Here is a 24,464-nt window from a genome sequence, read left to right as displayed (position 1 = left end):
GTCCCCCGTGTTCCTTATGCGAAATGTATATTGGTGGCAGTAAAATCTTTCTGCAGTTAGCCGCAAATGCCAGTTCTCTAATTCTTCTCAATGATGTTACTTGAAAAGATCATCTTCTTTCCTTCAGGGATTCCTGTCAGAGTTCACGAAGCATCTCCATGAAATAAACCTACTGGTAACAAACCTAGCAGTATTCCTCTAAACTGTTTTGATGCCTTACTTTAATCCAACTGCATGAGGATCTCAAACATTTGAGCAGTATGAAAGTATGAATGGCACTAGTGTTCTATAAGTGGTCTCCTGTATATATGAGCCCCACTTTCCACGTATTTTCCCCGTGAATCAGAGTCGACCATTTGTATTCTCTGCTACCAACCTATGCGGCTATTTTATCCCATTTCGCTTTTCAATGCTACACCTAGATATTTCATCAATGTGATTTTCAAGCAGCAAACCATTTGCCAACCCCTCCCCCCGACACACACACACACACACACACACACAAAAACAGCACTATTTTCAGCAACCTAAATTGCCATCTTCAGATCTGAAAAAATATTACATAACTTTTTTACAGTCTAATAGTCATTATTCACTATAAAGAAGCAATTCTAATACACATGTTACATATCATCTACACACATGGACCATTGTGCCCTTCTATGTGGCCATTTAGTCATGGACATATGTGGGAATAACTGTAATGTAAGTAAAAATTGTTATGGAAAATCAAAATATAAATCAGTTAGCAGTAGTGCACAGCACTGCACATCAGCAAAGTTTGCACTAATAAACTACGAGGGCCGTTCAGAAAGTAACCTCCGGTTGATTTAAAAAAATACACCAAGTTAAATAAAAATATTTTAATATATACATCTTACAACTACATCTTTGCACTATTTTTCTACATAGTCTCCATAGCGATTGAGGCACTTATCGTATCTCTTCACAAGCTTTGAAATTCCTTCTGCATGAAAATCACCCGCTTGTGCCTGGAGCCAGCCTGTGACCGCATCTTTGAGCTCTTCGTCGTCATCAAACCGCTGTGACCCGAGCCATTTCTTCAAATGCATGAAGAGGTGATAATCACTTGGCGCCAGGTCTGGGCTGTAAGGTGGATGGTTGATAACGTCCCACTTGAAGGACTCAAGAAGGGCCGTTGTTCTGCGAGCAGAGTGAGGACGGGCGTTATCGTGTAAAAAAACGATACCGGAAGTCAGCATACCACGGCGTTTGTTCTGTATAGCCCGTCGTAACTTTTTTATTGTTTCACAGTACACGTCTTGGTTAATGGTCGTACCACGTTCCATGAATTCAACCAACAACACCCCTTTGGCATCCCAAAACACCGTTGCCATCAGTTTTCTGGCAGAAAAATCTTGCGAGGCTTTTCTTGGTTTGGTAGGCGAATTTGAATGTGCCCACATCTTTGATTGTTCTTTTGTCTCAGGGTTCACGTACTTAATCCAGGTTTCGTCACCGGTCACGATTCTGTTTAACAATGGTTCTCCTTCGTCCTCATAACGTGACAGAAAGTCTAATGCAGAGGCCATTCTTTGAGTTTTGTGGTGGTCGGTAAGAATTTTGGGCACCCATCGTGCACAGAACTTACGGTAACCCAATCTTGCTGTCACTATCTCGTACAAGAGAGTCTTAGAAATCTGTGGAAAACCAGTAGACAACTCCGACATTGAGAAACGTCGATTTTCACAAACTTTTGCATCAACTGTCTGAACGAGTCAGTCACCAATGATGGTCTACCACTCCTCTCTTCATCATGAACGTTTTCTCGTCCACTTTTAAATAAACGTACCCATTCACGGAAAACTCCTTCACTCATAACTCTTGGTCCGTACACGGCACAAAGCTCACGATGAATAGCTGCTGCAGAATATCCTTTGGCTGTAAAAAACCTTATGACAGCACGCACTTCACATTTGGCGGGGTTTTCTATTGCAGCACACATTTCAAACTGCCACAAAAACTAAACTAGCGCAGGTACGACGTTCACTCGACCACGGCTTGTTGCCGACTGACCTGTTGAGTGCGTGAACGCACAGATGGCGTCGCTACTCCCCCCACAACCCACACTGTGACCAATCGGAGGTTACTTTCTGAACCGCCCTCGTATATTGCAGTGACAGACATAACAAAATCTTTATTGTGTTAACAATGTGCCCACTCTTCCATACAAAACAGACCTTGCTTGTAACATAGCGAGGCAGATTACAGCGAGAAATATTGAGACTGTTCTGAAGAAAAATTTCAACACTCGTATGTTCTGCCCTGGTGATATGACACGATACATTCTGCAGCATTTAAAATGCATGTCCTGCCTGAAAATTCACTGCATTCCTATAAATAGTTTTGTTCCCTCTGTAACACTTTTGTTGCTGTAGCATTTTGTGTTAGGTGTAATTTTGCTGCTTGCTTTTCCTTTCATGCTTGCTTTCTAAACACCTTAACCTTATCTGCAACTCTCTTTCCAGCAAAATTTGCTATATAAACTAAAACCTATGTACAAATTCAAAATTGGTGACTAACCAGACAAGTATGTGGGAGGATCTAGAAGACTACTGTTGGTATAGGAGCACTGGAGTGGGACTTTTCATTCTCAGTGTCTTATTTTCTGCAGTCGCTTTGATCTCTTCTTAATGATTTCCTATCACTTGCATTTTCCTTACTTTATTCTGAAATATGTGGTATCTCCAGTGATTTAACTCAATATGTAGGAGCTCTCATAACATGCTATTATTACTGCTTTACGTGTATTAATCAGGCCATGACTCTGTTGTGTTGTTAACTTATAAGACTAATCGGTACTAGATAAAATAATTATACTTTATGAACAATAATGATATAGATATATATCAAGCAACACAATCAAAATAAAAGTGCCACAAAGCTGCTTTACTTGGGAATGCCCTAGACGATGTGGTACGCACCTGTTTCACCTTGAGGAAAAGTTCCGCATCGTTTCTCTTCATATGCTTCAGTGTTTTGCTTGCTCCGGGTTAGAATATGGGTGAGCAGCCAGTGTTACATTGCAACTGAAGGTAATAGTGACAACTGGTCAAATCACAAAGGCTGCAGGATTTCATTTATGTTGATGTGGATTACTTACCATGTAGACATATCTGCAATAACTATGCTTCAATGCTTTAAGATCTCAACTGATGTCTTTAAACACTTTTATACTGCCTTAAGTAGTGCTATTGACATTTTCTTACCTGCCTTTTGATCATATGGACCCATAACACTAGAGTTCATACAAAATAACAAGACACCACTGCAGAAAGGCATTTTTGTCCCAGGTGCAGGGGATTTCATTCTGTTGTTCCGAAGGGACACTTGCGATGGTTGTCAACTACCAAACTGCATATTTTCACCACTCTACTACATAGTACGGCACCACATTCTTCATCCACAGTAGGTGCAGCAAAAGTTCATCATAATCAAGCACATGTGACTAAATATGGTCCAGTCACATTAATTTGACCACCTACCATAATTTCCAGTGCAGACATGCAAGAGGAGTGTCAATGAGTGTCTAGCAGGTACCCAACAGGGATGCTGACTCCAGTGCTGTGGACAGTGCCATAGCACAAACAGCTCGATCGAGGTGTTCCCACAGATTCTCGATCGGATTTTAATCTGAAGAGTTTGCTGACCAGGGAAGTACCGTAAACTCAACCTGGTACTCTTTGAACCACACGTACATTTCGAGCTGTGTCACACATTGCATTGTCCTGCCTATAGATGCCATTGTGCCAAAGAAAAACAAAACAGCATGTAGGGGTTGTACCTTCCAGAGTAACGACATCATCTATCGAATGTCACAAAAACATTCCCCAGACCACAATGCTCCTTCCTCCAGCCTGAACCCTTCTGACAATTTTTGCAAGGTCATAGATGTCGATGGCCATCTATCTGATGGAAAATAAAATGTGATTAATCTGAAAACGCTACCTATCATCACTCAGTAGATGACTACATGGTATTGGCATGCAAATACAAGCCTTTGCTGCCGATGAACAAGTCAACGTGAGTGCATGAACCGGGTACCTGCTGAGGAGGCCCATACACAGCAACATTTGCTGAACAGTCATTGAGGAGACACTGTTTGTAGCCCCTTGGTTCATTTGGGTGGTCAGGTGCTCAAAAGTTACCCATCTACTCACCTGTACACGCCTCTGCAGCTGTCATCACCACAGTTGTCTCATCAATGGTTTTGGACAGTGCCATTTTGTGTGCATGGTACACTTCAACCATGGAAGCACACAAACAGTTTACAAACTTAGCAATTTAAAAAATGCTTCCACCCTCGGCGCAAAAGCCAATGATCGTACCCTTTTGGATGTCGAAAAATTGCTCCATTTCTGCATTACCAAGGACTTTACTGTTTTCTGCATCCTGAACACCATTCATATACCTTCACTGCTATTGCTGTCACTTGCCACCTGTGTGTGTTTCTTGCATGTTGACATCAAACATAGGCAGTGGTCACATTAATGTGACTGGACCTTTATACAATGCCAATAAATTTTTGCCAGGACAGGCAAATTTAGATGCAAAAATCTCATTGAGAAGTGTGCTTGAGAGGGTTGCACATTGAAGAGAATAAAGGAGTAGGTGAAAGACTTAGCTTCAATGCATCCCTTCTTTGAAAAAACATACAAGGAGGAAATGAAAATTTTATTTTTTATAGCCAAACGGGTTGTCAGGGAACTGACACACACTTTCCATGTGATTGTATTCCTTCCGTGACACTGTCAGTATCGCAGTAAGTGAGACATAGTACACTTCATCTTTTACCCTTTTTTTTCAAGATATTTTCTTCTGGCAGCACATGGTTGGATCTGTTTTGCTTTGGTTGGTCCTTTATTTATGCAACTGTTTCTTTTTTTGTACTGCTGTAACCTGTTAACATGATCATTTGAACCTTCACTGACTATAGCTTACAAGTTAAGTGTAGGCTTCAGCTGTTGAACTGCACCTTCCTCACCGCATGATGGCCATTGGCAATGCAACCCCCAACCGCTACCATTGTCCTCTCTCCTACTGCCCTGTTTGCGAAAATGTCGATAGATTTATTTTGTGTGCACCTTACCACTGCCATTGCCAGTAATAGTAATAATGGACTGCAGCATACCGAAAGACATACTGACAGTGTTCAGAATAGCTGAAACATGACAAGACAATTTATACAACAATCACAATTGTATGTTAAATTCTTAAGAGATCTGTCTCAACCATCTGAAATCAAAACAAGAGTAAGACAAGGAGAGGGCCTCTCACCAACTCTGTTTAATTGTATCCTGGAGAAGGTAATCCAAGAATGCATGCATCAAATGAGTTGACTAACATAATATTCCAAAAGGAATCACTGGCTACGAAAAGTCTAGGCTTCAACTCAAATGCTTAACTCGTGCAGATGATCCAGTAATTTGTGTGCAAAATCTAGACACTGTAGCCAGCAGATCAAACATGAATGGTAAAGATGATGTTTCGTGACAGAGAAACACAGATGTTAAAGCAGGGAGAACCCAAACCAAATGGCAAGGAGAAGATAGCAGTTGAAGAAAGAGCAGGGAGATAGCATCCACACTACACCAGAACATTTGCAAATCCAGATCCTATCTTATCATGCCAAATTCAGACTACTCTGGCTTAGTTATGCCTGAATGTTTAAACACCACAGAATACCAGCGAGAGAGAGAGAGAGAGAGAGAGAGAGAGAGAGAGAGAGAGAGAGAGAGAGAGAGAGAGAGAGGGGGGGGGGGGGGGGGGGGGGCAGGAGCTCCTGTGGCAATACAAAGTATTAGCAGAAGAGTTTAAATTTCATTTCAGATTTGAAAAATATCAACCACAATAAAGAAAAGAAGGCTGTATTTTTATGCACATATCAAAAAATAAAATAAAATAAAAAAAATTAAAAAAAAGGGAAAAGGGCTGCAAATAAAACATAAACTTACCACAGGATCAGAAACATAATTTATATGTGTAAGAGAAATATATCTGGATCCAGGTAAGTGTGGGATCAATAAAAAAGGTACAGGAAACGGAGAGAGGGTCAAAGCAAAAATGAGTGGGATGAAACAAGAAAGAAAGAGTGTGAAGAGTATTCTCAGAAGAGGGAGTTAGAGAACAAAGGGATACAAGCGAAGATGAAAAGAAGTCGAAGTGAAGGCAGTTGTGTAATCACAGCCCATAAAAGACTGAAAGGATCTAATAATAATAATAATAATAATATAGTCACATTGCCTTTAAGAGTTCTAACAGACTGAGCAATTGGATCTTCTGTTACTTTTTCAACAAGATAACCAAGTATGTGTGGAAGAGAGAGAGAGAGAGAGAGAGAGAGAGAGAGAGAGAGAGACCAGCAAGAAGTGGGGATAACACTGGATGATAACCATAAAGCACAAGACCGTCTTGTTTCCCAAAAGAAGCTGAAATCAAAAAAAGGGCAAGAAGGGTACTGAAGGGTATCAGCAGCACAGGGAACAAATGTGTTAATACTGGGCTAAAATTTAAGGTGCAGGAAAAAGTGCAATTGAAATAAAGAGGTACAGAGGCAGCCAATACAAGAAGAAGAAGAAGAAGAAGAAGAATTATTGGGCAGTTAGTAATACCATTTACTCTATTTTTAAATTTAAACTTTTCATCCAAAAATTACATATTTCCTTTCAGAATAATTCATATAGCATTACAATATTGGTAGTCACTTAAACTGGAAACTATAATTTTAATTATTACAGCCATCCCTGGAAATTATTTTGCTGTTGAGTATGCCCTTCTGACCAAATAGAATGTATTAATTGTGAACGACTGTTACAGGTCAGGTGCTGCAATTGTATTTGATGTGTCGAGGATAGCAACATTTCATTCAGCGCAAAAGGTAAGACTTTATTTTCATATGTTACACCGCCAACAAATCTCTTGAAATGGGAAATTTGAAAAAAATTGTACTCTTACTTTTGCAGAATTTATTCTTTGGTAGCTAAGTAAGATATAAAAACAAACACTCAAGTATACAGTAAGTGGGAGGAGGATGAGGTAAGTCATAAGGGGAATATGAGCACACAATTTGAATTCCTAACAAATTAGAAGCACTACCTTCACAAAGAGTGGAACTGTTTCAAAATAAATGGATTCTAGAGAAAAATTTGGCAGTGAAGTTGCAAAATGCTCAATGATATAATAATGTAAATTCCAGAATTGAAACATACAAAAAATAATGAAGGAAAGCATTCACCTGCTGAGAAATGTTACTGCTGCAGTGCATATAGAGTCTGACACAAGTGATAATTTATAACTACTCTAACTTTAACAGCTTTCTCTCTCTCTCTCTCCCCCTCTCTCTCTCCCCCCCCCCCCCCCCCCCCCCCCCCTCATATGATCAATTGCCTCATTATTGGCTTAACAAATGACACAACAGAGTAGAAATTACACATGATGATGCTTCCCTATTAAACATGAAATGGGTTTCGACGTGTCAAAAGTTGGCAAATGTTATTTTGTAGACAAAGTGAAAATTCATTTTCTTGAAGACACCATCAACATAAGATTGCTTTTACATTACATAAATATTCTCTCACTGCTTTTTTATTTCTTTCATAGAAATACATCTCATTTTTATAATATTAATTCACAGTAAGAGTAAATACAGGTTTAATGATAAGTTGCCATACAAATGGTAAAAGTAACAACTAATGTTTTTTTTTGTACATAATAAATGGTATCTTGTATAATATGTTACAGAATAAATACCACATCTCTCCGTTCCACATAGACATACAATGAGTCGCGCTAACTCATTTTGGAAAATGTGATTATTCTTTCTCCTGTTGCCTGTCAGCAAACTAAGATGAGTACTCTTTCCAGTTGGCCCACATTACTGATTTTATGCTGGTACACAATTGATTTTAAAAGCCTCACAGGTAAATGTCCATTTGAGGGAGGCCTGGCAACCTGAATAGCCACTCTGCTGGGCAATGTCAACTGGTCCATTTTCTCGGAAACTGCTGACCAATCATTGATGCACTTCGGTGCTGTAATTGAGTGGTGTCCATCTTTCTGGAAGAATGTATGGAAGTCTCCTTGTTCGTCGAGGATTGACACAAAGACATAATATTTCAACATGCCGAGGTAGACCATCACATTGACTTTTCCTCAATGGAAAAAAAAGGATCAACAAATTCTGTACCACATCAAGATTTTCATCCACATTAACTTTCACAGTCTGACATTTAACTTGAAATTCTATCACTTTACCACTGCCATAAAGTGTTTCCTCATCTGAAAAAAGGACGGAATTAACAAAATCAAACATTCTCATGCATATTCAGTACCCATTCACCAGTGCTTCCCAACACCTGTGTCAACCTGTCAAATACTGCCACTCATTAAGACCACAAAATCCTCATGATGCTGCTTTGGCTAATTCCCACTTATGCAAGCAGAGTCACATCGAGTCCCATTTTTCAGACTTTTGGCTATCTCTGGTAGCACCTGTCTAGATATACCTTCATCTGTTACCATCTTTGGTTTCAAGATCTGCTTAAATCTGCCCTTTCCAACTGCTTAACCATACTGAAAACAAGAAGGGAATTAATTTTTGCATCCACCATTCGTATTGAGACTAAAGACTCAGCCCACTACTTAATGTTCAGAAGTAAAAACAAAATGTAACAGATCATATGTAGTATGTAGTGAAACATTATTTACTTGCATGAAATGAGAGCACTCTTCAAGGGTGTAAAAAAACAGTTACTGGTAAATCCCTAGTCAATCCTAGCATTTTTGTCAGTAACATGTCATTTCTTTCACCAATGGCAATGTTTATTGAAGCAAAAAATGCTATGTTATTCTGTGGTTCAGAATCTATGTTAGACTGTATGTCCCTCTGTGACTGGCTGGGTCAGTTCAAAGGTAGGACGAAAGCAACAGCACACAACCTCCAACAAGACAGTGATCAGAAAAGCACTATAGTGCTCAAAGCAATCTTTGGACTGATGACATCTTTACTTTAGTTTATTTGAGGTACAGTCTCATCTTCAGTGTAAGAATTTTTGAAACAGCACTGAGTAATGCATTTGTTAATCTGATTCCTACATTCAATTATTTCTTCTCATACTATACTATCCTGTAACTATTAACATGGCATTTGTCTTTGGTTTCTGTGTTATGTTGGTGCAGCTTAGAGTTCATGGTTGGCTGCAATGATGTGACCAACATCGTAACATATAATTACAGTTAAAATATTAGTTCTGAGAACAAACTTTAGTGACACAAAAGTCTTCAGGTCCTGAACTACAGATGATTCTCATAGATCTTTCCTGCAGACCAGCAGCCTCCCATTTAAGTTATCAAAGTATTGAGTCAAGTTTTCATATTCCTTACCTGCACACATGGTTACTCAATTGTATTTGCCATTAGTATTCATTACTGTTTATAACTCAACTACTTGAAAATTACATAAGTCAATATCGCAATTGTGGAAACTATAATAAATAGTGCAGTTCATGGCGATATATATAATAGAGGGAAACATTCCACGTGGGAAAAATATATCTAAAAACAAAGATACCAGAACTTACCAAATGAAAGCGTTGGTATGTTGATAGAGACAATAAAACACACACACACACATACACACACACACACACACACACACACACACACACACACACACACACACACACACACACAAATTTCAAGCTTTTGCAACCCAAAGTTGCTTCATCAGGAAAGAGGGAAGGAGAGGGAAAGACGAAAGGATATGGGTTTTAAGGGAGAGGGTAAGGAGTCATTCCAATCCCGGCAGCGGAAAGACTTACCTTAGGGGGGAAAAAGGACAGGTAGGTATACACTCGTGTGAGCGCGCGCGCACCCATCCACACACACACACACACACACACACACACACACACACACACACACACACACACAATCGATCCGCGCATATACAGACACAGGCAGACATATGTAAAGGCAAAGAGGTTGGGCAGAGATGTCAGTCGAGGCAGAACTACAGAGGCAAAGATGTTGTTGAATGACAGGTGAGGTATGAGTAGCGGCAACTTGAAATTAGCAGACGTTGAGGCCTGGTGGGTAACGGGAAGAGAGAATATATTGAAGGGCAAGTTCCCATCTCCGGAGTTCTGATAGGTTGGTGTCAGTGGAAAGTATCCAGATAACATGGACGGTGTAACACTGGGCCCAGATGTGCTGGCCGTGCACCAAGGCATGTTTAAGTCACAGGGTGAACCTCATTACCAACAAACACTGTCTGCCTGTGTCCGTTCATGCGAATGGACAGTTTGTTGCTGGTCATTCCCACATAGAAGGCATCACAGTGTAGGCATGTCAGGTGGTAAATCACATGGGTGCTTTCACACGTGGCTCTGCCTTTGATCGTGTACACCTTCCGGGTTACAGGACTGGAGTAGGTGGTGGTGGGAGGGAGCATGGGACAGGTTTTACACCAGGGGCGGTTACAAGGGTAGGAGCCAGAGGGTAGGGAAGGTGGTTTGGGAATTTCATAGGGATGAACCAAGAGGTTACGAAGATTAGGTGGACGGCGGAAAGACACTCTTGGTGGAGTGGGGAGGATTTCATGAAGGGTGGATCTCATTTCAGGGCAGCATTTGAGGAAGTTGTAGCCCTGCTGGAGAGCCACGTTCAGAGTCTGATCCAGTCCCGGAAAGTATCCTGTCACAAGTGGGGCACTTTTGGGGTTCTTCTGTGGGAGGTTCTGGGTTTGAGGGGATGAGAAAGTGGCTCTGGTTATTTGCTTCTGTACCAGGTCGGGAGGGTAGTTGCGGGATGCGAAAGCTGTTTTCAGGTTATTGGTGTAATGGCTCAGGGATTCAGGACTCGAGCAGATTCGTTTGCCACGAAGACCTAAGCCGTAGGTAAGGGATTGTATGATATGGAATGGGTGGCAGCTGTCATAATGGAGGTACTGTTGCTTGCTCGTGGGTTTGATGTGGACGGATGTGTGCAGCTGGCCATTGGACAGATGGAGGTCAATGTCGATGAAAGTGGCATGGGATTTGGAGTAGGACCAGATGAATCTGATGGAACCAAAGGAGTTGAGGTTGGAGAGGAAATTCTGGAGTTCTTCTTCACTGTGAGTCCAGATCATGAAGATGTCATCAATAAATCTGTACCAAACTTTGGGTTGGCAGGTCTGGGTAACCAAGAAGGCTTCCTCTAAGCGATCCATAAATAGGTTGGCGTACGAGAGGGCCATCCTGGTACCCATGGCTGTTCCCTTCAATTGTTGGTATGTCTGGCCTTCAAAAGTGAAGAAGTTGTGGGTCAGGATGAAGCTGGCTAAGGAACTGCTTGTGTCTGTATATGTGCAGATGGATGGGTGTGTGTGTGTGTGTGTGTGTGTGTGTGTGTGTGTGTGTGTGTGTGTGTGTGTGTGTGTGGGCGCGCGCAAGTTTATACCTGTCCTTTTTTCCCCCCTAAGGTAAGTCTTTCCACTCCCGGGATTGGAATGACTCCTTACCCTCTCTCTTAAAACCCATATCCTTTTGTCTTTCCCTCTCCTTCCCTCTTTCCTGATGAAGCAGCCATGGGTTGCGAAAGCTTGAATTTTGTGTGTGTGTGTTTGTATTTATTTGTGTGTCTATCAATATACCAACGCTTTTGTTTGGTAAGTTACATCACCTTTTTTTTTAGATATATATATTGTGTGGGTGTGTTTGATAACATCTGTTCACACATCATCTTCTCCACTTGAAAACTTGCCCAACTCACTTCAACAACCTGTTCAGTCTTGGTTTCAGACTGCATCAGCCTCTCTTAAATAAGCAATGCAGCAGACCCTCGATTATCTGACCTACAATTAACCGACTCCTCAAATTATCCAACCATGGTTACAACCATTCATCTGCGCTCTTCGCACGTCAATGTGCCAACGTTATCGACCGATTTTACTCTTGCCACAACAAGTGATCAGCCAAGTGACACTATTCACACTGGCTCAGTTTAAAGGGGTATTGCATTACCAGATTGCTTTACTGTACTCCTCAATCTGCCACTTCACCAGTGAGCTTTTTAAGATTATTGTGCTTCTCATTTTAATTTCAAAATTGTAGTGTAATTTTATACAGTTTTTTTAAAGTTGTGATCAAGAAGGTAAGGGTTTCTGGAAGAATAAAAATGGCTACAAATTAGAAATGTAAACATGTTGTATGCACATAGAAACAGAAACTGTGTTCTACAAAGAAATGGAAAAGGTGAGTCAGTTACTAAATAAGCCTCTGAAATGGGTGGTGGGGTGACAACCATTAAAGACTGCAAAAAGAATCAAAAAGATTTTGAAGCTTTTTCATCAACTGTAGAGGGCGAAAATGATCCAGGAACTAGAAAAGCATTGAAAAACCAAAACTTTAGTGTGCTTTGGTTTTGTCAGGAAAGACATAAGGAGATCCTACTTTCAATGTCCTATCATAGAACAAAAAGCTATTCAGTTGCACCAAAAACCGGGATGAAGAAGATGAATTCCATACAAATGATGTTTCTGCTATGACCACAGGCCTGCCGTGATGCAGCCACAAAGACAAGTTTTACAAAACTGAAACAAAAAAGCTTTTACAGTTTTTTTAAATTCAGTGTCTAAAATTTCCTGTTTTCCCTGCTGTTTACTATAAATGTATTTTTATCACTTAATTTTGATTTATTCATCATTTTGAGCTCTGTAATTGACTTGTTTCACCCTCCTCCAAATAGCTGACCTTTTTAGTGCTCCAACCATCACCTGGTCCCAAAAGTGAAGATTAATTGAGGTTCTACTGTAGTTCACTTGATCCAATGGCAACCTGCTCATAATTGAGTTGATTATGAACAACAGTTTAATCTTTTCATTAAAACACTGTTTTGATATCAGACTTACAATCATAATAAATAACACAATTGCAGTATGGGACTTAAAGATGCATTTACAGTCAGATAAATTTTTGTTAATTCCTTCAAACAAATATTTTGCAAGCACTGCTCTCTCATTACAAGTTTTTACGGTTCAAAAACTATTAACAAAACCATGAAGGACAGCTTTCTAGAACCCTTTACAGTTTAAAAAAGTTAAGTTCAATAAACTTAAGGACTGACATATCTGACATGATGAGAACTCCATAAAGTATTTATTCGTAAATTACTCAGCACTAAGGCACCTCACACAAAGAAGCTTGCACCATAAATAGTAAAGAAATTGGGGAAATGATGACAGTATTCCTAATACAATTAATTATTTATAGCAAACAAAATCTGGTCTAAAACTCGAAATTACAGCTCACATTCTGAAGGCAAAATTTTACATATGCACTGAGTAGTTTTTACGGGTTATTGGTCATATCTCCGAGGTAGGCTCAAAATACAATACCTTCTTACAGAGGGTGTCCATGAAGGCCTCTATTAACGTATTTACTATGAATATTAAAATAATTAGGATGCTAGTATCTCCTCTACATTAACATTTTGAGTAAAAACATAATACATCACTATAATAAAAAAATTTATGCCATAACACATATTTATAAATAGTGGTGCCACTATGCCCAGAAATATGTATTAGTTCACAAAGTTCTTTCTTTACATTATAAGGTGGAATTTTCGATTAGACAAGTAACTGATTTCCAGGAAAACTAAGTGCAGCATTAGGGTAAGCACATCAAAAATATTACCTTGAATAATGAATCTAAATGGGAAACATTTTAATTGATGTTTTGATATATTTATACATCTCCCATGTGTATACTATATACAAAATTTGGGAATAAACAAAGGGAACAAAAATTGTTACCACAGGAATTGAAGTAATAACAGAAGGTGTAATTCCAACAGAAGGTGTAATTCCAACTTTTGCCATGATACAAAAAATAAAGTATTTAAATATGCTTACAATAATAAATACACATCATGTGCTATTATTCTATAGTGAATAGTGGATGTCATGTTTTCTTGACAATGACTCTCACTATTCCTTATGAAATCATGCGCACCACACACCTCTTTGCTAGCCAGTGACAGTTTCCGCAAAAGGAAAAATCCCAATGTTGTCTTTGTCTTTGCTTCTCATCGCATCTGGTAAATCTGCCCTGACCTGAGGTTCTGGGTGACTTTTGCATACTCTCCCCATTTCCTAAGCCTCGCCCATCCTTTTTATACTTCCTCCTTCATTCCCCTCCCAACGATTCTGCTAGGAGGTGGTGCCACAGGCTCCGAAAGCTTACGCATTTCTTCAATGTTTACAAGCCTTTTCTCCTGCCACTACTTATCTATCCATAAATATTAAGATATAAATAGGAGATAACAGCTATTTAATGTAGCTGAGAAACTGGCAGCCTTTGAAAAGTATTGTTAATGAGGTGTTTAGAATAAGTTTCGTGAGTTGCTTGCCCTTTGTTGATGTATGTTGTGACTTGGTGCACACCCTTGTTGATGAAATTTACAGTTTTTATAGATGATTCTGAACTCCACATATGTATGTTCACAGTGGCTCAATGACATCAGGGAAAAAGTAACACAACAGGATGGTACTCCCATCCCCACAGTGTTGCTGGCAAACAAGTGTGACATCCAAGGGTCTTCCGGGCCTTCTACGGAGACCATAGCTCGATTCTGTCGTGATAATGGTATCACGAATTGGTTCTCTACATCAGCAAAGGAGAATATCAATATAGGTGAGGAAATAGAATTCTATGTTGTGCCTACCACTATGAATGAATGCACACTCAAGCAATTACATATTAGCAAATCATATTACAGAAAGCATCATACTGTACATGTTCTGTAACTTTGTTTCTCACATGGGAAGAGAGGGTGGGGTGGGGGGGGGGGGGGGGGGGGGACTCCTAGGACTGAAGGAATGTGTATAAGTTGACCAATATAGACCTTTTTTAGCTCATTGCCAATATCAGCAAACAGTACAGAATCACGCGGCAGTGTTTTGTAATTTGCAGCAATAAGATTTCAGTTTAGATTGCACAAAATAATTCCAGTGATGTTTACCTCATGCCGTGTTCAATATCATGAATCACATAATCTGTTCCCAACACCTTTTGTGCGAATTGCTTGCTTATTTTGTGTGCACAGTACAACTTTAATAAGTGCTATTAAGCATGCAAGATTAGTTGTGGAGAGCAACTGGACACCATTTTCCTGACACTGGGTTCTTTAACTACATTATCAGTCAGTTAAGCACTAATCATGTGAAAACCGATCCTTTGAAGACGTAAAGGTGTTAGTCACGAAATCACAAGTTGTTTAATGAGACAGACATACAGTGAGCTTATAGAATGAACCAATCCACAGAGAAATAACTGCAAAAACATAATATGCTTTATTCTGTGTCTTCCAAGATAAAGCTGTTTGCAGCTGCTAGGGTTTAATGTGCAGTCACAGATGAGGTGACAAAACACAGAGCACAAGCTCAGATTGAAAGAAGGATGTGAAAAGAAATCAGTTGTATTCTTTTTAAAGGCATCATTGTGGAGTTTGCCTTATGCAATTTAAGGAAACCTCAGAAAACCTAAATCCGGATGAGCAGATGAAGATGTAAACTGCTACCCGTCTGACTCCAGGTCCAAATCAGCCTCTTTACTTTATCAGTGGGCTGCAATGTTTTGTTTTGGTAGCTCTGACAGAATGATAGGATAATGTGATGCAGGTATTTAAGTGTGTACCAACGGTGTGGATGTGTACCTGCATACATTAAATGAATTTGTTTTAGACCAAGTCATTACAAAACATCAAAACAACTAAATTGCCAATTATTCGACCGACTTTGCAGTGATCCTCTTCAGGCTGACTAACTGTTGGTTTCTGGTGATGGGTTTCTACTATCACTGCCTTGTTTTGGTTGTCAGGTGGCTACTGACATCACATTCTGGTATGCCACCGGACAATAAAAAGTAAAAATTGCTATGGAGGGGTGGCTCCACAGATCTGGTAGGTGACTGCTAAGCAATAATGAAACTGTAGCTTATACAAGGATAGCATTTCTCCTGCAGCGAGACATTCATGCCACACAGCAGTTCTCTTGTGACCACTTTTTTATGCTGTTGGACCCATATAAAATGAAGCTGTTGACTGGTGAACACATGGGGCCTGCTGACAGACAGGTCATTGGTAACTTGTGGCCATCTTCCCTGCATGTCCTATCAGGGCTATATATAGCCTTTCATTTTTTGCAGCTGTATTCACAGCTGATGATCAAGCACATTGTGTTCTTGAAAATTAATAGCTGGGCCACAGTCATAAGGGGTTCAGCAACAGCTGATTAACTGTGTTGCCCCAGTCGTAAGTAGCATTCCTGTTTAGACATGCAATTGCTACTCCGGGTTTCACTACCGTAGACTTTGCCACATAGGCTTCCAAGTTCGTAGATGCCTACAATGTGGAGAGCATCTACAAAGGTTCACAACATTTAAGGCATTTTGTATGCATAGTTGTTTGACCATGGTATTTTGGGCAGCTTAATTTTAATGTGCCCATGCCAGCCCTGGTAACAAAGCATGTTTGGGACAGCCTAAAACTGCCACCACTGATGATAACATTGCACAGGTTCACCAAATGGTGCTAGAGAAATCTCAAATAAAGATGAGAGACAACAAAATTTATTGTACGGCATCCGCAGCTGAAGGTATGAATTCTTGAAAAATAAACCACAAACAGCTGTTGTATAAACGGGACTAGGAAAGTTTCGCAACACATCTTTAGTAATTTTATTTTTTCGAAGTAAGTTCTCCCACACTGAATACAACTTTCCATCCTTCAAAACCAATCCCTAAACCAGTTCTCCCATGTTTCTGTACGGAGTAAGGCACACTCATTGTCCCAAACCCTAAGGACGTCCTCATCACTTGAAAACTGCACTCCTTTCAGCTTCATTTTCATATGTGGGAACAGTGCAAAGTCGCAAGAAGCAAGATCTGGACTGTAAGGACAGTGCTCAAGAAGTTGCAGCCCTGTACCCCGCAAATATTTGGTGCATGCTTTGGCGCAGTGAGTTGGAGTGTTTTCGTGATGGGAGGAACCAAATGTCCATTCTTCACTTCAGTTGCAGGTTCTTCAAAGATTCAATGACTTTAGGACAGGCACTGCTCAGCATACCACTTAGCTGTGCCCGTCCTCTGGGTGTCCAAAACAACACGCTCCACAATTCCACTTGATTTGTAAACAAACAGCTATCCTTTTCTTCTTTACTGATAAGGATTTTCTGACGGATACGGGCTTGTCGTTATCTTCAAAGACCCAAATTTTGTTTTGATTCTTAGTCAGCACATCATAATAGTACAGCAAAGTCTCGTCACCTGTCATGATATTATTCACGCACTGAGAATGTACCTTACGAAACATCTTTAATATCTACTGGCACCAAGTCACTCATGTCATCTGCTCTTCCATCAGTCTATGCAGCACCCGGAGACAACGAAGTTCATTTACTTGCAAATGATCATGCAGAATCTTAGCTCTAAGGTATACTCTGTCTGCTTATAGGTAAATCGTCTGTCTTCTTCTAGCATTTTTCTCGCAGCATCAATTTTTCCCTCCCCAACTGATGATTGTGGCCTTCCCGTCCACTCAGCATCCTCCAGAGGGAAATTACCAGTTTGGTTCTGTACCACCTGAATATGGTTGAACGATGTGGACACCTCACCAAGTGCAAGAGCCATTTCTTCAAAGTGCTAGTCTATGACGAAACCATGGGTGAAGTTGTGGGGCAAAACTGCCCGAAAACTAAACCTTCTAATGAACAACTGCACCCACAGACTTGGTACAGCGGCTACAATGCAAGTATGAAGTATTGTCAGAACACAGCTACAATCAGCCTCCTGCAACCTATTGTTGTGTCGTACTGCAAAACTTTCCTAATACCCTTTGTATGATCCTTTAATATTGCTACCACTTTAACAATAATGCATCTTCATAATAATTTATAAAAAGTTTTATAATTCTCCCATGTGCTATTCTTGTTTATTTATATGCACCTGAAGATTCAACCCTGTAACACTGCAAAACTGGCAGTACTCTTAAAGAATTGTACAACAGTTGTTCCTGGTTCATTTTTCAAGAATGCATTTGATGAGAAAGATAACAGAAGCTATGAGCATATCTGAAGAACATGTTTGTCACAGATTCATTGAACATTTATGGATGAGAAGGCTGACCACATGCTGGCTGCCACAATTGCTCACTCTGTGCCAGCTCATACCTCAGCAGTAACCATGGCAAAAATCCACAAATTGCATTTTAAACTGCTTGCTCATCCTCCTTACTCAACAGATCCAGCCCCCAAGTAAATTTTTTTGTTCCTTCAGCTGAAATTTGAGCTTTGAGGACAGAAATTTTCTTTGAATGAAGAGGTCAGCACCTTCATAACCAACTATTTTGAAGGAGAAAGACACTAACTATTATTTCAATGGGTTAAAGAGATGGGTATTGCTGGAAGAAGTGTACAGATTAACAAAGAGATTACGCTGAAAAGTAAAAATACATTTGAAGACAAAACATCTTATTTCTTTGCTAGGTCAGAAACTTTAGAAACTACAACCATATACAAACATTCATGCTTCTCAACAGATTTCAGATCCTGTGGCTGCAACGGCATACAGTTTAATCCCTCCACGACACAGCACTTTGCCTACACAGTCGCTGACACCTCTCACATTAGACAAGTGAGCAACAAGAAGAGGATCTTCTGTTATTTTGTCTGTTGTTCTATCTTCACTGTACCTCAAAAGTTCATTGTATATTCTTGTTACGCTATCCATTTGCAGGCGATGTTGTCTGGAGCTCTTTCACTTTGCGTTGAAGGTGTTCCATGTCATTAACAGGTGGTCTTGGGCTTTCAGCATACATAGCATAGCATTCTTTCATGCACATGGATGTTGGTATTCATATATTTCCTGTAGGTTTTGTCAAAATTTGCCACCAGATGTTCTGTGCGGTTCTACATACAGGAAGGGAATTGTCTGTTGTTTTCTATTTCTTATGTAAACCATGTATTTTTAGGTAAGGTGTTGAGGTGCCGACGAAATCTGGGATGCTGACAACTTTCAGCAGAAACTGGACAAGCTCTGGACAGCATTCTGTGTGGATGGATATAGTGACAACATGAGAGTTATGAGGTACAGTGAAGGTAAAACAAACAAAAGAACAGGAGAACTACTTCCTGTTGCTCGCTAATGAGGAATTAATATCATATTCCAGAGCAGTTTGAGGATCAGAGATCTCTCAAGACCCTTGAAGGGTTCCACATACTCTGCACAGTGTAGTTGTGTATAAACTTCGATGTGAATGTGGCAGAGTCTACATTGATGAAACTGGGAGACCTATTACCACTTGCATATTGGAGCACAAATGCTGCGTACGACTGGAGTAACGCAATAAATCAGCTATAGCTGACAAAACTGCCAGGGCTGTGGCTAAACTCTTACTTATGAAGAACCTCATGTTCCTGCTCAGCAGCCATGGACACAACAGCAAAAAATTAGAAAGGCTCTCCAAATAATTAAGCACCCTAACAACATGAACTGGATCAGCAGGCCACTTGTATTCACCATCCCACAGCCCCGCATGACCAGAGCCCTGTCAAACAAACCCGTACATTTACAAAATTTGTCAGTTTAACCTCACACTGAAATAGATGCAGTTGGTGTGCGTTTCGACAGTAAAGACGTAGTTACATCAACTTTCTTCCAACGGACAATGAAACTTTTAAGAACTTGTTGAGGCCCTCGTAAAAGAGCAAACTTGTCTGTCAAATTCGCTACGGATGTGTCAAACAAGCTGTACATATACCACGGAAGCCTGTAATGTTAACCTTACTTCTGGAGCAGATGCTTTTCATGTATAAAGTATTTTGGCACTAGTGGGAATGGTTACAAATGTAGATGAGATTTAGCATTTCTAACATTTAAAGAAGAAAACAAGGCACCTCACCAGAGAATTGTTTAAAATGAAGGAGAAATATACACACCAAAACATGTTTTCCTGTGCCGCGCAGGATTAGCAGAGCGGTCTAAAGGCGCTGCAGTCGTGGACTGTGCGGCCGGTTCCGGCGAAGGTTCGAGTCCTCCCTCGGGCGTGGGTGTGTGTGTTTGTCCTTAGGATAATTTAGATTAAGTAGTGTGTAAGCTTAGGTACTGATGACCTTAGCAGTTAAGGCCATAAGATTTCACAAACATTTTGAACATTGCACGTGGATAGTAAAATGTTCATTATTTGTATGCAAAAATTTACTCTCTTCTTCTTGGTCCTCTAATGAAAGTTCATTAAAATACCACAATATGGGAACATACATCCCACATTGCCTGTAGAAGAACTGGAGAACTTAGATTTCTTTCATTTCAATGCACTTCTGCTTGTGGGTCAGGCATAACAGACAGATTTTGTTCATACCTTCTCCCTGCGAAACATATGGCTGGAAAAGACATGACGCCTCTACCGTTATGGTAATTGTCAGTGCTATTTTGTTTTCATCCTTGATCACAGTTTCCCTAATTCTAGAAAAATCGCCATACAGTGAGATAAAATTGTAATAAAAGAATTTTTCACTGTACATGTGTGGTGAAAAATTAACTGAAACATCATCTGCCATCTTGTCAAACTTTCCAGCAATCGAAATTTCTCGCAAACACATCATACAAGACCTATCTATGTGTGACAAACATGCCAAAGAGTGCTGTACACAGCCAAATATCTGGCAAGCATACTTAACTTTAAGAAAATGTTGGATCATTTACAGGGGCCTTTTAAAAACCTGCCACGTGGGATTGATGTCTCACTGCAGAACACTACCACTGGGCACAAGCTTGCTAGTTGGTAGGCAAAAGTGAATCACCTGCCAGAGTAGCATAGTCACTAGCTTTCTGTATTGCCATCACTCCATAAAAATCTTGCCGCCCGGAGTGGCTGAGCGGTTCTAGGCGCTACAGTCTGGAACCGTGTGACCACTACGGTCGCAGGTTTGAATCCTGCCTCGGGCATGGATGTGTGTGATGTCCTTAGGTTAGTTAGGTTTAAGTAGTTCTAAGTTCTAGGGGACTGATGACCACAGCAGTTAAATCCCACAGTGCTCAGAGCCATTTGAACCATAAAAATCTTTTCTTCACACTATCCAGTGGCATACCAGAATGTGTCATCAGCAGCCACATGAGAACCAAAATAAGGTAGTATACAGAAGAAACCATTACCAGAATCAAGCAGTTACAACAACCTTAAGAGGACTGCTGCAAAATGAGTTGAAACATCAGTTATATTACCCCCCCCCCCCCCCCCCCGCCTTCCCCCCATGTGATATTAAAACTTTGACTGACCCTTTTAGTCCCATAATTCATTCTGTGTGTCTATTTTTTATTTTTGTAATTGCTGTCATTTCTATAATGTTTTAATTATTTATTGTATGGCACCACATGTGTAAAAATACTTATATGTTAATAAAGCAATTCACATAATAATAAAATAGTAATATAATAATAATAATAATAATAATAATAATAATAATAATAATAAAACCATTAGAGTAGCATTTATTTTATCTTACAGATGAAGCTATGGCATTCCTGGTGAACAAGGTCATGTATGTGAAAACTCAAGAGGCTGCGGCTGATACTATCATTCTTTCGGCCAGCACGGGACAGACAAAGGAGAAACAAAGAAACTGTTGCGGATGATAGGCATGTTATGGAAACAGTCTTTTGCCAATATTGTGGTTGTGCAATTTACCCTAAGGTGTCTGTACAATGTACAGTTCCAGTCATAGCAATGCCTAAATCTAGCAAACAGGCGAGATTACCGCGAAATACTTCGCAACTGATGCAACTTAAGGTTTCAATTTCCAAAGGGGGTAACAGACTGGATACATGAACTGGCCAATGGAGTAAAATGTAATGTATACCACTTAAGCACATGATGAAGGTCCAATAACAACTGTGGAAGCAAAGAAACGTGTTGCGTGCTGATTACACCCTAGAAGATAGTGTTGTGCAATAAAACACTGAAGAATTAACCAGTTCTATATAACTTTTATTTTATACTAAATTTATTTTCTACAGTGGTAATCACAAATTTTGTTCAAAAACTGTGCATCACATTTATAATTTTGTTGTCAATCAATAAATTAAAATTACATTGTACTGAAGCCATATAACAATAACTATATACAATGGTGATGTACAATTAAATTGTGGTTTCTATTGTTTATATTTTTATATTGTTAAAAATATGTCTTATTCAAAATTTTCATTTTATGATTCATCAAGTGCATTGTCACCAATTACATCCAGTTGCATGTTAACTTCAGTAATCCACAAAAGAGTTGGTGAGACAAGCAGGATACATTTAGTATCAACAATTTCCAGGCTTAAATGTGCAGAAGGTTTCTTTTTATTAGAGGATATCTTATAACAGTTCCAAAGAAAATTAAAAATACGAATGTAAATAGAGTATCTGCCATTTCCTGGTCTGTGCTATAACTGCAGGAAACTAGTGCGGAGCAGTGACATGCAGGTGGTAGTACTTGATGTAAATATATCTCATAATCAAAGAAAGCATGTAGAAGGGGACAAACATACTGACATCTATTTCTACACGGTTCTGTATAGTAAGTAAAATACCAGTAATTGCACTTGACATCATACAGAAACTGTGGAATGCAATGTAAATTTGTTTTTAGTCACTACTTGAAACTGATTGTCAGCTCCAAAATCCACTTATCAGAAGCTTCTCTACTTTCTGTAGAGCGTGAAGTACCTGTCATCCATTTGCACATTATATACATGTGGACACATATTTTTGTACAGAAAAAATTCAGACTATGAAACATCTACACGCAACTCTGAATTCTGTGTGGCAGGGATATCACTTACGTATATAACCTGTAAATATTGAGAATGTATTTTTAAGTGAATTTTATTTATTGTTATCTCATTTTGTCACTTTTACTGATCACAGTGACAGGACTGGTATAAAAGTGAGATTTGTGAATTGTTCACATTCCAAATACTGGCCCACCAATAAACACCAATCACAATTACGATTGAAAAATTGTCAATGTTTAATGCAAAAGGCCTTGTGTTCTGTGGTATCAAAATATAATTGACTTTTTTTTTTTTAAAAAAAAAAAAAGTTATGTATTCAAAACTGTAATTTTATAAAATTAATGTGAATCTGGGTTGTACAATGTAATGATGTATTTAGTTTCATGATTAAAGTAAAGATTGTTGTAAACTCCCAAACATGTTTTCAGACCCGTACCACTGCAGCAGAGATATTAAACACTGTTACAAAAATTATTGAAAAATAATTAAGACATTACAGCTGACATCCTGCCAGATAAGTTCTCATGGAAAATGCAAAGGGAAATGTTAAACAGTTCCGTACTAATCTTACACATCCTAAATGCAGTAAGGTAGTACCACACCAGTTAGCAGCCGAAAACAAATCTGTATTCGTAAGATTGTGTTATACAGGATAAACCGTGCCAAATGAGATAACAAAGAAAAAATATTATAAAGAAATATACCTAGGGTCAAAATTCTTTACAGATATTGTAAAAGGGGTGACTAACTTTTATTTTATTCATACAAGGGATATCGTACAACGCTGCAGTTACACTACTTCAACATCAACAAACAATGTCAGTTACTCTTTAGTCAAAGAAGTGAAGCTCTCTCTCGTTATGGGCACAATAAGGTGAGTCTCCATTCAAAATAATCCATGTTATAGATTTTTTCCACTGGGAAACAATTTTAAGAGGATTCACACGAAAGTCCACTCGAATGAGGTTGGTGACCTGGGTGGCTACTCCATCAGGCCAAGTTGACTGATCTAATGTCCAGAAGACTGTGGTCCAGTGACTGGCATGGTTCGATGCCGTAACGTACTAGTGCCTCGTCTTCTTTGAACAATGCAGGGGAGTCACCACTTTCATCCAGGACTGGTGTGAAGAAATCTTTCAACATGGTGAGCTTTTCCTCAATGGAAAAAAATCAACAATCCTCTCTGCCAAGCTTCCTCGGGAGGTGTGTGTGTGTGTGTGTGTGTGTGTGTGTGTGTGTTGGGGGGATTGAACCTACAAACTAAACCTGTTTGTTCTCATCAATCTTCAGTGTCCACTTGTTGCAGAATTCTATCCTCTGGTCAGGTGCAATAGATGCAGCACGTGTGTCGAATCCAATTTGTCCGATCCCTGGCCATCACTGAAAGCAACTGTGTTGACATAGCTTCCTCCATTACCATATTTAGTCTTATAGATCTGCTTGCATTGGCAGCGGAACCAGTCCTGCAGAATATTTACTGATAAGTATTGCCACAGTGTCATGGGTTACCTGAATTCTTTGCACTGCATTGGAAACACATGCTATATGCCAATCTGTTGTTCATTTTTTTAAGGGGTACTTCCTTTTAATTGGTTCATATTCCTTAAATAAAAAAAGTAATTAGTC

General features: G+C 39.5%; 1 protein-coding gene across 1 annotated transcript in view; it reads left to right on the top strand.

The window, feature by feature from the left end:
* LOC126424710 (ras-related protein Rab-32-like) overlaps positions 1–23,220 on the top strand; it is a 435,086-nt gene extending 411,866 nt beyond the window's left edge. The window contains exons 5-7 of the mRNA XM_050087433.1: positions 6,838–6,898; positions 14,510–14,696; positions 21,565–23,220. Of these exons, the coding sequence (XP_049943390.1) occupies positions 6,838–6,898; positions 14,510–14,696; positions 21,565–21,692 (376 nt within the window). The 3' untranslated portion in view covers positions 21,693–23,220. The remainder of the gene's footprint in view (positions 1–6,837; positions 6,899–14,509; positions 14,697–21,564) is intronic.
* Positions 23,221–24,464: the final 1,244 nt, after the last annotated feature.

The sequence above is a fragment of the Schistocerca serialis genome, chromosome 10 (assembly GCF_023864345.2).
Source record: "Schistocerca serialis cubense isolate TAMUIC-IGC-003099 chromosome 10, iqSchSeri2.2, whole genome shotgun sequence".
NCBI classification, from domain to species: Eukaryota; Metazoa; Arthropoda; class Insecta; order Orthoptera; family Acrididae; genus Schistocerca; species Schistocerca serialis.
The sequence above is the reverse complement of the archived record's forward strand: the minus strand, read 5'-3'. Positions and strand labels throughout refer to the sequence as shown.